The 13,929-nt window shown below is 51.8% G+C and overlaps 1 protein-coding gene and 1 long non-coding RNA gene across 2 annotated transcripts; both read right to left on the minus strand.

The window, feature by feature from the left end:
- Window positions 1-919: 919 nt before the first annotated feature.
- Window positions 920-6,092, minus strand: LOC129710878 (uncharacterized). The gene is made up of 2 exons (XR_008725745.1): window positions 5,893-6,092; window positions 920-3,324 (listed from the first exon to the last, which is right to left on the minus strand). It is a non-coding gene; the product is annotated as an uncharacterized LOC129710878 (long non-coding RNA).
- A 613-nt stretch (window positions 6,093-6,705) lies between these two features.
- Window positions 6,706-12,479, minus strand: LOC129710477 (uncharacterized). Its single transcript, XM_055657433.1, has 5 exons — window positions 12,266-12,479; window positions 11,552-11,641; window positions 10,332-10,568; window positions 6,832-7,330; window positions 6,706-6,734 (listed from the first exon to the last, which is right to left on the minus strand). The coding sequence occupies exons 1-5, from the start codon at window positions 12,368-12,370 to the stop codon at window positions 6,706-6,708; spliced, it is 960 nt and encodes a 319-aa protein (XP_055513408.1). The 5' UTR covers window positions 12,371-12,479.
- Window positions 12,480-13,929: the final 1,450 nt, after the last annotated feature.

Below are 13,929 nucleotides of genomic sequence, written 5' to 3' on the forward strand. Positions count from 1 at the left end.
CTTGCTCCTCACTCAATTCTTAGTTTGGATCAACAATAGTCAAAGAAGTGGTGGCACGGTGGTGCAGCGGGTAGAGCTGCTGCCTCACAGCACCACAGACCCGGGTTCCATCCTGACTACGGGTGCTGTCTGTACGGAGTTTGTACGTTCTCCCCATGACCTGCGTGGGTTTCCTCACGTTCCAAAGACGTACAGGTTTGTACATTAATTGGCTTGGTATAATTTTAAATTGTCCCTAGTGTGTGTCGGGCAGTGTTAATGTGCGGGCATCGCCGGCCCAAGGGCCTGGTTCCCCGTTGTATCTGAACTAAACTAAGCAATTAAGTTTAGGATATGGAGAAATAATAAAATATAATACACATCTTGCATAGAATGAAGAAATAACTACAACTAAAGTATACATCTTGTGTTGATCTGTCTAATTATGTTGTGATAAAGCCTTGACTCAAGAATTGATGATTTCAGGTCCATTTTTCCAACACGTTGCTTAAATACATTAAATACTAGATTGTAAAGAGAGATTTGTCCTTTTGAATTTGAATGTTGGGATAGATGGGAGTAGGCTTGGTACGTGTGGCGTGCACAGCCTAAAGTTGCGGGTCAAACAGGGCGGACCATGTGAAGGTTGCAATCTCCCGTGTAGTGTAGATGGGACATCTTGGACAGCATGGGTAAGTTGGGCTGAAGGGCCTGTTTCCATGCCGTATAACTCTGACTCCAGTTCCTCCTTATCTAAGAGTTAATTAGACCATCATCAGTCCTGTGGATATGAAATTGATCCTTGTATCAAGGATCTTCGACAGGTAGACAAAGTTCTGCAGCAAAAATCAGATAAAGCACAAAGAGCAACCTGTGTAAAATGAGACGACAAATCACCATTGAGGGAGAACAGTTTACAAACAATTATCTAGAAAGAAAATTAATTCTAAAATTTTAATCGTTTTTGAAAACTTACAAAAACTGTGACAATTGTAAACATTTAAAATATTTTCCCCATTAAAAAAACTCCCCATTCGTCAACAAGATCAGCAATTGGTTCTGATACCAGATCACACTAATTCTGTAGACTATGTGCAGGAAGGAACTGCAGATACGGGTTTAAACCGAAGATAGACACAAAAACCTGGAGTAAGTCAGGGACAGGCAGCATCATCCCTTCTCTCCAGAGATGCTGCCTGTCCCGCTGAGATACTTCAGAGTTTTGTGTCTATCTTCTGTAGATTGCTTCCCGAATACCGATAATTTAGCGTTTTATACATTCCCTTGTGATTCTAGACTAATCTGAGAAAAGAATCAACTTTCCCTGTCCTTCCTGTGTTTCCCTGTTTAACTTCCTCTGATTTCAGATTAACTGTAGATTAACTTCAATGCAAGTCAATAGCAAACTGCACAATGTGCTTCAAACCATATGATTTGCATCGTTCAAACCTCATCATTAAATTGGCTGTAGTAACAAAAACCTTTCTCTGAATCAAATTACACCATAGACCTATTGCTCCAAGTACTATTTTAATATGTGATATTTTATCCCTGACATTTATATTGTAACAAATTCTCTCTTGTACGAACTACTTCACCCTTTGATCTACATCATATCTCATGGTCCAGCACAAATTACTCTTGCTCCACCTCAGCTTTTAGTTTGGAATTGTTTTAGTTTGCGGATACAGCACAGAAACAGGCCCTTCGGCCCACCGAGTCCATGCTGACCATCCATCACATGTTCACACCACTTCTATCTAATCCCACTTTCTCATCCACTAGTGGCAATTTACAGAGCCCCAATCAACCTACAAACCCTCACGTCTTTGGAATGTGGGAGGAAACCGGAGCACCACCCAGAGAAAACCCACGAGGTCACAGGGAGAACGTGCAAACTCCAAACAGACTGCACCTGCTCCCTTCCATCGACACCTCACGCTGCCTCGACAAGGCCAGCAGCATCATCAAGGGCCAGTCTCACCCCGGTCACTCCCTCTTCTCCCCTCTCTCATCGGGCAAGAGGTACAGAAGTGTGAAAACACACACCTCCAGATTCAGGGACAGTTTCTTCCGGCTGTTATCAGGCAACTGAACCGTCCCACCACAACCAGAGAGCGGTGCTGAACTACTATCTACCTAGTTTGGGTCCCTTGGACTATCTTTAATCGGGCTTTACCTTGCACTAAACATTATTCCCTTAACATGTACATCTACACTGTAAATGGCTCGATTGTAATCATGTATTGTCTTTCTGCTGACTGGTTAGTAAAAACATCTCACTGTACCTTGGTACACGTGACAATAAACTAGACTGATTGCTGGTGTAGTTTGTTGAGCTATACATCCTGTAGAACGAGCTGGTGTCCACATACCCACCCCTCCCTCCCACCCAACTGCACTAAGCTCCCACAAAACCAGTTTTAAGATTAAATTATAAATTCATGCTCATGAGTGATAGGAACAGAATTAGGCCATTCAGCCCATAAAGTCTACTCCGCCATTCAATCATGGCTGATCTATCTCCCCCACCTAACCCCATTCTCCTGCCTTCTCCCCATAACCCCTGACACCCGTACTGATCCAAAATCTATCCCTGCCTTAAAAAATATCCACTGACTTGACCTCCACTAGCTTCTGTGGCAATGAATTCCACAGATTCACCACCTTCTAACTAAATAAATTCCTCCTCATCTCTTTCCCAAAGGAACGTCCTTTAATTCTGAGGCTTTGACCTCTGATCCTAATTATACAAGATTATAAAATCTGGAATTATACGAGGGCTCAGTCCACACCCACCCCTGAGGCCGTGGCCCAAATATTCTTGTATAAACCTCGTAAACCATAAACTAGCACAATGACCCACGTACCTGTAATCTGACCCACGGCACACTCGACTCGATTAAAATTGACACGGTTCACAATGACATTATATCAACTCTACATTCTACTGTAAAAGGGTGCGATTTCATTCCTGTTTCTCTCAAGGGAGAGAGGGTTGATCTGTAGATCACTCCAGAACGTACGATGTAAATCTTGGAACAAAGCATCGTGTCACGGAAGATTGTGGTAAAATAAATCGTTAGAAGTCCTCACGCTCGTTCAGGGCCCACGGCCAGTATTGCAGTCTTGTTTTTGTCCAGGTGCAGGTCCAACTCTGCTGCAAATTCGAGTCACTTCACAGCCACTCACACCATGGACAAGCTGGCAGATGGAACCCATCACTTTGCTCCAGTCAGTCGCTAATCTCACTGGGGAGTGCGTTGTACGGGGCAGAGAATGTCTTCCTAACCGGAGGCCGCTTTTTCCTCTTGCCAAACCGGACAATTCTTCTCTTTATTATATCTGCAAGATAAAATAGTTTTTGTGTGAGTTTCTTCGGCAGCTCGCCTCACAGCGCCAGAGACCCGGGTTCAATCCTGACTGTGGCCACTGTCTGTACGGAGTTTGTACGTTCTCCCTGTGACCTGCGTGGGTTTTCTCCAGTTTCCTCCCACACTCCAAAGACGTGCGGGGTTTGTAAGTTAATTGGCTTTGGTAGATTCTAAATCAGTCCCCAGTGCATGTTGGTCGCTGGTCAGCACGGTCTCAGTGGGCCGAAGGGCCTGTTTCCATGCTGTATCTCATGCTCTAAAACAGTGAATGCTCAGGTCTTTTTTTCCCCAGGGTAGAGGATTCTAAAACTAGAGGGCACAGGCTAAAGGTGAGAGGGGAGAACTTTAAGAGGGACCTTAGGGGCAACTTTATCACTCAGACAACATTAATCTGCCTCCACCACCACCCTCTGTAAAGACCAACTTGCCCCACACATCTCCTTTAAACTTTGCCCCTCTCACCTAAAGCTTTGCCCCTTAATATTTGACATGTCCTCGCTGGGGGAAAGGTTCTGAGTGTCATTTTATGTACTTCTATTAGTTCTCCCATCAACCCCACGTGCCACTGCCTGTAACTAACACCCACTAACCTAGGCATCATTCTGGTGAACGACCTCTCCACCCCCCCCCCCCCCCCCCCCCATGCTACAGGACAGACACTGAGCAGCCCAGGTGTGGCGGGAGTGTGGACACCCTCTACATTAAACCTCTTGCCTACCTGTAAATGCTTGTAGTTTTATACTTTGTTAGTTTAAAGACACAGCACAGAACCAGGCCCTTCGGCCCGCGCCGACCATCCAACACCCGTTCACGCTGGTTCTATGCTATCCCACTTTCTCATCCACTCCCTAACACTAGGGGGCAATTTACAGAGGGCTCAAGCAGGCTCAAGGACGCCATTGTACGCAGACGCCGAGAACAATTTCTAACCTTGTGATGTCGACTCGATAATAACCTACAGATACACAGGGAGAACGTGCAAACTCCACACAGGCAGTGGTCGGGATGGGACCCTGGTGCTGTACCTGCCGTGCCAAATGTATTCCTGTACAGTATTAGGCGATTGGTTAGCAAGCAAACAAAAGGTTTTACACTGTATTTGCCCTCGTTACTCCAGCGATCTTTACTCTCACCTTTACCCTGTACCTCGGTGTAAGAGACGAGAATAAACCTCAACTTAAATATGTACAATAAAGTTCGAGAATAACGCAGCAGGTGATGCAGCGTCGACAGAGAGCCGGGGATCAGACTACACTGGACAGGCTCGGATAGAGTGGATGTTTCCACTAGTGGGAGAGTCTAGGACTAGAGGTCACAGCCTCAGAATTAAAGGATGTTCTTTTAGGAAGGAGATGAGGAGGAATTTCTTTAGTCAGAGGGTGGTGAATCTGTGGAATTCATTGCCACAGACACTGTGGAGGCCACAAGTCAGTCGATATATTTAAGGCAAAGATACACAGATTCTTGATTAGTGCGAGTGTCAGGGGTTATGGGGAGAAGGCAGAATGGGGTTAGGAGGGAGAGATAGATCAGCCATGATTGAATGGGGTAGTAGATTGATGGGCCGAATGGACAAATTCTGCTCCTATCATTTATGAAGATGACCACTGAGTGGAGGCAAGGGGGAAATTCACAAGTGATTGGAGAATAATTAGGCCATTCGGCCCATCGTGCCCACTCCGCCATGTTCACAAAATGCTGGAGTGACTCGGGGGGGTCAAGCAGCATCTGTGGAGAGACGGAAAAGGTAACGTTCTTCAGTCTAGAGAAGGGTCTTGACTGAAGGGTCACCCGTTCCTTCTCTCCACTTTGTGTCTATGGGGTGATTTCACGAAAGGTCACTGGAGCGTAGATCCGCACCCATGTGACCGAAAATCTCAAGTGGAGGACATGCTATACATCCGGTACATGTTAGTGAATGGGAAAACACGCACTTTCACACCCGTTAAAAACATCGAAAACGGCCAGGTTTTGAGCTGCAATTTACTGTGCCGGTCGGGGTGACCGTGAGGCACAGCGACCTAGATTTACAGTACAAAAAACAGATAGAAACTAAGGTAAATTCAAGAGGGAGCTGAAGGTGCAAATCCAGCGGAAATGAACAGCGGACATTTGCCGTGGAGATTTAAAGATCCAAAATATCGGGAATTATCGCGTTTGCTCGCTGCATTTCATCAATAAAGATAAAAAAGTCAATAATGCCTTAATTTTGATGAAATGCAGCGAGCAAACGCGATAATTCCCGATATTTTGGATCTTTAAATCTCCACGGCAAATGTCCGCTGTTCATTTCCGCTGGATTTGCACCTTCAGCTCCCTCTTGAATTTACCTTAGTTGCTATCTTTTGTTTTGGACTGTAAATCTAGGTAGTTGTGCCTCACGTGGGTGCGGATCTACGCTCCAGTGACCTTTCGTGAAATCACCCTATATTCGGTTTAAATCAGCGTCTGCATCCTACACGGTCAATCACGGCCGATGTATCTCCCCCCCCGCGCCCCCGCCCGATACCCGCGGTGGTCCGTGTAGAAGGGGCTTTACCTGCCACGCTCTCGGTGCTGCAGTGGGCGGGTGTCCAGTAGAGGCTGCGGCTCCGGACAAAGCGACGGTAGAGGCGGGTGTAGAGTACGGCCACGGTCAGTAGCGCCAACACCACCGTCAGTGCGGCCGCTGCCCACGCTGCCTCCTCACTGCGGGCTCCGGGCACCGAGCTGGCCTGCCGCCCGCCGACAGCCCCCCCCACCCCGGTACAGCCCCCCCCACCCCGGGTACAGCCCCCCCCACCCCGGGTACAGCCCCCCCCACCCCCCCCCCCAGCCCCCCCCCCACCCCGGGTACAGCCCCGCCCACCCCGGGTACAGCCCCCCCCACCCCGGGTACAGCCCCCCCCACCCCGGGTACAGCCCCCCCCACCCCGGGTACAGCCCCCCCCACCCCGGGTACAGCCCCCCCCACCCCGGGTACAGCCCCCCCCTCCACCCCGGGCTACAGCCCCCCCCACCCCGGGGTACAGCCCCCCCCACACCGGCCCCCCCCCCCCAACCCCAGGTACAGCCCCGCCCCTCACCCCGGGTACAGCCCCCCCCACCCCGGGTTACAGCCCCCCCCACCCCCCGGGTACAGCCCCCCCCACCCCAGCCCCCCCCACCCCAGCCCCCCCCACCCCCCCCCCCCCCCCCCGGGTACAGCCCCCCCCACCCCGTGTACAGCCCCCCCCACCCCGGGTACAGCCCCCCCCACTCTGGCCCCCGCTCCACCGCCTCACGCAGAGCTCACTGCCCGGTGCCCGTGCTGTCTCTGTGGTGTGGACCTGCTCCTCCCCTCCCCCTGCGGCGCCCCCCATCAACCCCACGGTCACCCCGCTCTCCTCACCCACGCCAGGGCTGGTCCGGGCAGTGACGTTACCCCCACACCCCCCAGCTGACCTGGACCCTGACCCAGCCTCCTCCCCACCCCCTCCCCCCGGACTCCCACCACCACCTTGCCTCTGGCCATTGGCGGAGGGGGGAGGGGGGCCGCGGGGGTCCGTGTTGACCGGTGTGGCGGTGTGGTTGTGCGGAGACACGTGTGGACCGGCCAGTGCAGGGTCATGTGACACCAGCGACCCCCTCTCTGTCATGTCCCCCTTCCCAGCCCCTCCCCCACCCTCACTCCTCCTGACCGGGGCGCGGGGAGAATCGCTGCCAAACACCTGTGGACCTGGTCCCCTCGATCCCACCTGTGTGGTCGCCCCACCATGGAGACCAGCCACAGGATTAGAGGAGACGCCTTGTTCTGCTTCTCTCTCCTGCACAGAGGTGTCGGGCAGCGACATGTCCACCTCCGCACTGCCTACAGCAGGTTCTCTGGAACTAATGTCCCTTCTCCTCCTCACAGCCCCTTGCCCGTGAGGCCCCGGACTCAACACACCATCTCCAACCTCATTCCATTTCTTTCCTCTTGCCTGAAGATCCTTTTTCTTAAAGTAACGCCGCAGTTTCTGCCCAAACAAAAGAGCAAAGGTTATTTTCATAGAGTCATAAGGCCATAAGTACAAAGGCCTAGTCCTGCACCTATTGTCTATAAGGGATAGGAGCAGAATTAGGCCATTTGGCCCATCAAGTCTACTCCGCCATTCAATCATGGCTGATCTATCTCTCCCTCCTAACCCCATTCTCCTGCCTTCTCCCCATAACCCCTGACACCCGCACTAATCAAGAATCTGTCTATTTCTGCCTTAAAAATACCCATTGACTTGGTCTCCACAGCCGTAACAATGACTGCTCTCAAGACACTTCCATCGACTACCCCAAGCTCCTCCATCTTCCTGTCTTTCTACGCGGTAAAACAAGAGGAGAAATCCTCATGAATATAAATGAGACACAAATGAGTCCAGGATACAGACCATCACGTTAACTGTCTGATCAGGTCATGGATATTTGTCCAAATACATCACTGCCCAGAAAGCTGTGACGCAAATCAACTCTGCTCCAGAAATGTAATAAATATTAGTAAACAGTCCACGGAAACCATGTTATTTTTTCAACTCATTGCATGATGGGCTGGGCACATGAGGGGGCTTCACCTTATGGGGACAACATCACAATAGGTTCCCCTGAACCCCCCCCCCCCCCACAACAGCAACACAGGGTTAACCTCAGTCCAGTTTAGTTAATTGTCACGTGTACCGAGGTACAGTGAAAAGCTTTTTGTTGCGCGCTAACCAGTCAGCGGAAAGACAACACATGATTACAATCGAGCCGTCCACTCTGTACACGTCCATAAGGGAATAACGTTTCGCAGTCGACATTTGACACAAAAAGCTGGAGTAACTCGGTGAGACAGGAAGCAACTCTGGAAAGAAGGAATTGGTGACGTTTAGGGTTGAGACTCAGACTTTCTTCAGACTCAGATTGTAATTGCAAGCTACATGCTTCTGTGGCGATCACACTGATTGTGGTCTGTGTTGGGGCGTGTGAGAGTTCCAGACCCTGCCCAGGTGACAGGTGTGTGTATTAATCATGCGGGCCGACCCCTCTTTGTCTACAAACCCCAACCAGCTCCTGAACACGGCACAACTGCGAGCTCACCAACTGGCAACTTCTATGGACTTTGTCTGGGTTGCCTGGTTACACACTTGCTTTTTGCACAATTGTGGTTATTACTGATTATTATTGACTCTGATTAGTACACAGCTCGGTTTGGGAACAGCTCCATCCAAGACTGCGGACATCGCAGAGAGTTGTGGACGCAGCCCAGACCATCGCACAAACCAACCTCCCTCCCATTGACTCCATCTACACCTCACGCTGCCTCGGCAAGGCCAGCAGCATCATCAGAGAGTGGTGAATCTCTGGAATTCTCTGCCGCAGAAGGTAGTTGAGGCCACAGTTCATTGGCTATATTTAAGAGGGAGTTAGATGTGGCCCTTGTGGCTAAAGGGATCAGGGGGTATGGAGAGAAGGCAGGAACAGGATACTGAGTTGGATGATCAGCCATGATCATATTGAATGGCGGTGCAGGCTCGAAGGGCCGAATGGCCTACTCCTGCACCTATAGTCTATGTTTCTATCAAGGACCAGTCTCACCCCGGCCACCCTCTTCTCCCCTCTCCCAGGCAAGAGGTACAGAAGTGTGAAAACGCACACCTCCAGATTCAGGGACAGTTTCTTCCCAGCTGTTATCAGGCAACTGAAACATCCTACCACAACTAGAGAGCGGACCTGAACTACTATCTACCTCATTGGTGACCCTCGGACTATCTTTGATTGGACTTTACTGGCTTTACCTTGCACTAAACGTTATTCCCTTAATCCTGTATCTGTACACTGTGGACGGCTCGATTGTAATCGTGTATTGTCTTTCCACTGACTGGTTAGCATGCAACAAAAGCTTTTCACTGTACCTCGGTACATGGGACAATAAACTAAACTCAAGAAAAGGAGAGATATGGAACAAATTGTTCCCGATGTTGGGGAAGTCCAGAACAAGGGGTCACAGTTTAAGAATAAAGGGGAAATGTTTTAGGACCGAGATGAGGAAAACATTTTTCACACAGAGAGTGGTGAATCTCTGGAACTCTCTGCCACAGAAGGTAGTTGAGGCCACAGTTCATTGGCTATATTTAAGAGGGAGTTAGATGTGGCCCTTGTGGCTAAAGGGATCAGGGGGTATGGAGAGAAGGCAGGTACGGGATACTGAGTTGGATAATCAGCCATGATCATATTGAATGGCGGTGCAGGCTCGAAGGGCCGAATGGCCTACTCCTGCACCTATTGTCTATGTTTCTATATGAATGAAAGATATGCAACAACGTAACAATGATAAACGTGGTGGAGTCTGGGAGCGGGATGAATCGCAGGGGGGGGGGGGGGGGCAGAGAGAGAGTGTGGTGCAGAGCCTTCATCACAGAGAGGAGGAGAACGTCTTCAATGTAGACATACCTTGAGGAGGCTTCACAGTGGAGGGGACAAAATGTGTAGGAAGGAACTGCAGATGCTGGTTTACACTGAAGATTGACACAAAGTGCTGGAGTAACTCAGTGCTGCCTGACCTGCTGAGCTACTCCAGCATTTAGTATCCATCTTGTGTAAACCAGCATCTCATAACGTCATAAGGCAGGAAATCCCAACCTTTTCCGGCCCGTTTACCCCGGGCAACTTTAATAGCACAAAAGAATGTTATTTCACTTATCGATGATCAACTAATGATGAACAGATACCGGTATAACAGAACCAAACACAGTCAGTCAATGAGAAAAAATATCTACAAATCTAGAATCAACAAATGTACCCCAGGCTGAGAACCCTTGTCGTAAGGGATAGTAGAAATTGGCCATTCGGCCCATCAAGTCTACTCTGCCATTCAATCATGTCTGATCTATCTCTCCCTCCCAACCCCATTCTCCTGCCTTCTCCCCGTAACCTTTGACACTTGCATTTCCATCCCACACACCCAACTCCTCCCTTGCTCGTTTGGGGGTAGATCTCGTATCACTTCACCTTTATCTGATGTGTCGGACAGATCACTGTCCCACTGCCAGACGACAGCAGCCTCGATCTCCGCACCAGCAGAGACTTATAGACCCCGTTCCCTCGCGCTGGGGACCGAGAGGGCCCCCTCTCTCGCGCTGGGGACCGGCGGAGTGCGTCCACACCCCCCCGCGGCCAGCGGACGGCCAGGGCGAGATCAACTTGCGACAGCTCCAGACTCCGACCACACATCACCAGGGCCACCAGCTGTGGACACAAAGCAGCAGCACTCAGTCTTTAGTTCATTGTTTATTATCATGTGCAATTATCATGGGTGGTGCAGCGGGTAGAGCTGCTGCTGCCTCACCGCGCCAGAGACCCAGGTTCCATCCTGACCACGGGTGCTGTCTGTACGGAGTTTGCATGCTCACCACGTGACCTGCGTGGGTTTTCTCCGGGTGCTCTAGTTTTCTCCCACACTCCAGACAATAGACAATAGGTGCAGGAGTAGGCCACTCGGCCCTTCGAGCCTGCACTGCAAGACGTACAGGTTTGTAGGTTAATTGGCTTGGTGTATGTGTAAATTGTCCCTGGTGTGTGTGGGATAGTGTTGGTGTGTGGGGATCACTGGTCGGCACGGACTCAGTGGGCCGAAGGGCCTGTTTCCGCGCTGTATCTTAAAACTAAACTAAACCAAATTAAATAACAGTAATAAACCTCAACATTCTCAAAACTTCCACAAATTAAAGCAGAAATATCGGAACCATCGCTTTAAGGTGAGAGGGGCAAGGTTCAAAGGAGATGTGGGGGGCAGGTGTGTTTACACAGAGGGTGGTGGGTGCCTGGAACTCGCTGCCAGGGGTGGGGGTGGGGGCAGATACAGTGTTTAAGAGGCTTTTTATAGGCACAGGGATATGGATCACGTGCAGGAAGATAAGAGGCATCATGTTCGGCACAGACATTGTGGGCCAAAGGGCCTGTTCCTGTACTGTTCTATGGAGAGAAGGAATGTGCGATGTTTCGAGTCGAGACCCTTCTTCAGTCACAGAGGGCTGTGGAGGCCAAGTCAGTGGATATTGTTAAGGCAGAGATAGACAGATTCTTGATTAGAACGGGTGTCAGGGGTTATGAGGAGAAGGCAGGAGAATGGGGTTAGGAGGCAGAAATCGGCCATGATTGAATGGCGGAGTAGACTCGATGGGCCGAATGGTCTAATTCTGTTCCTGTAACGTGAACGTGTCGCTGCTTACCTGGCGGCAGCGACGGTGGGGGTGAGGGGTGAGGAGATGGGGGTCAGTGCAGGGGTCGGGCATCTTCAGCCAGGGCTGGATGGACATCACCTGGATGAAGAAAAGTGACACAAAATCATTGATATCACCTCAACTATTGCTGTTTTTTGAATTCTACCTGTAACCAGGTAACTACACACCTGCTTGAACCACACACCTGGCCTGCTCCTCAATACACTAATAACTCATGTTCACACGCAGTTTAGCTTAGTTTAGAGATACAGGGGGGAGGAGGGGGGGGGGGAGGGGAGGGAGGAGGAGAGGGAGAGGAGAGAGGGGGAGGGGGGGAGAAGGGGAGAGAGAGGGAAGGGGAGAGAGAGAGAAAGGGACAGAGGGAAGGGGAGAAAGAGAGAGAAGCAGAGAGGGAGACGGGAGAGAAAATGGGGGAGAAGGGGGGAAAGGGAAGGGGAGAGAAGGGAGAGGGGGGGGGAGGGGTAGTTCAGCTGCAAGGCCGAATGGGTGCCCGAGCAAAAGCGCTGCCCCGGGACCCGGGGGCCAGAGCCGGAGCCGGTGGGGAAGAGGGGGGAGCGAGAGGGAGCGGGGAGAGGGGGAGCGGTGGTGGTGGTGGTGTGTGTGGTGTGGGGGTGGGGAGAGGGGGGAGCGGTGGGGGGGTGGGGGGGAGGTGTGTGTGTTGGGGGGGTGGGGAGAGGGGGGAGGGGGGGAGCCGCCACCCACCTTGCCGAGGTCGCTCGCATCCGCGGCCCCGCTCCTCGCCGCCAGCAGCAGCAACAGCGCCCACAGACCGCGGCCCCGACCCGCCGCTCCCCTCCTCCCGGCCATCAGTGACCCCGACCCCGCCGCCCGGGGCCGCTCGGCCCGTCCTGCCCGCTCCCTCCCCCGGCCCGCTGCGATTGGATCAAGGCCGAGGGGCGGGGAGATGTGGAAGCGGCCGGTTTGGGGCGGTCGCGGACCGTGTCCGTCCGTGTCTCGTGTCCGTCCGTGTCCGTGTCCGTGTCCAGGGCCGTGTCCGTGTCCGTGTCCGTGTCTCGGGGCCGTGTCCGTGTCCGTGTCCAGGGCCGTGTCCGTGTCCGTGTCCAGGGCCGTGTCCGTGTCCCGTGTCCGTGTCCGTGGCCGTGTCCAGTGTCCAGGGTCCGTGTCCGTGTCCGTGTCCGTGTCCGTGTCCGTGTCCGTGTCCGTGTCCAGGGCCGTGTCGGGGCCGCGATACAATGTATCTGCTCCACACTGTCACACAGTGGCTACAATGTAACTCTGGGGTCTACAGTGATACAGTGTATCCGTCAGGGCCGGGCCCGGGGGGGGGGGGGGGGGGGGGGGGGGGGGAGCTCCAGGTTCCGGCATCTACACATTCTCCATCTGTAATATTCTCCCAATGCCGGCACAGCAGCGGGTAGAGTTGCTGCCTCACAGCGCCTGAGACCCGGGTTCCATCCTGACTACGGGTGCTGTCTGTGCGGAGTTTGCACGTTCTCCCCGTGATCTGCGTGGGTTTTCTCCGGGTGCTCCGGTTTCCTCCCACACTCCTGACGTACAGGTGTGTAGGTTAATTTATTGTGTAAATTGTAAGTTGTCCCTGGTGTGTGTAGGGTAGTGACTGTTAGTGTGCGGGGATCGCTGGTCGGCGCGGACTCATCAGAGGGCGGTGAATCTTTGGGATTCTTTGCCACAGATGGATGTGGAGGCCACGTCAGTGGATATATTTTATGCAGAGATAGATAGATTCTTGACTAGTGCGGGTGTCAGGGTTTATGGGAAGAAGGCAGGGGAATGGGGTTAGGAGGGAGAGATAGATCAGCCATGATTGAATGGCGGAGTAGACTTGATGGGCCGAATGGTCTAATTCTGCTCCTATCTCTTATGATCTATACTCATGACTGCGTAGCCAATCACAGTGCAAACTCCATCATCAAGTTCGCTGACGACACCACTGTTGTGGGGCGTATCACTAATGGGGATTAGTCAGAGTATAGAAGAGAGATCGAGCAACTGTCCATATGGTGCCAGCACAATAACCTGGCCCTCAACACCAGCAAAACCAAGGAACTGATTGTGGACTTTGGAAGGAGTAGGAGGGGGACCCACAGTCCCGTTTATGTCAACGGGTCAATGGTTGAAAGGGTCAAGAACTTCAAATTCAAGTTCGGCAACTTGAGCGCCCTGGAGAGGAAAAGACTACAAAAAGTAGTAAACACTGCCCAGTCCATCATCGGCTCTGACCTTCCTTCCATCGAGGGGATTTATCGCAGTCGCTGCCTCAAAAAGGCTGGCAGTATCATCAAAGACCCACACCATCCTGACCACACACTCATCTCCCTGCTACCTTCAGGTAGAAGGTACAGGAGCCTGAAGACTGCAACATCCAGGTTCAGGAATAGCTACTT

This window comes from Leucoraja erinacea, chromosome 28 (assembly GCF_028641065.1).
Source record: "Leucoraja erinacea ecotype New England chromosome 28, Leri_hhj_1, whole genome shotgun sequence".
Lineage (NCBI taxonomy): Eukaryota > Metazoa > Chordata > Chondrichthyes > Rajiformes > Rajidae > Leucoraja > Leucoraja erinaceus.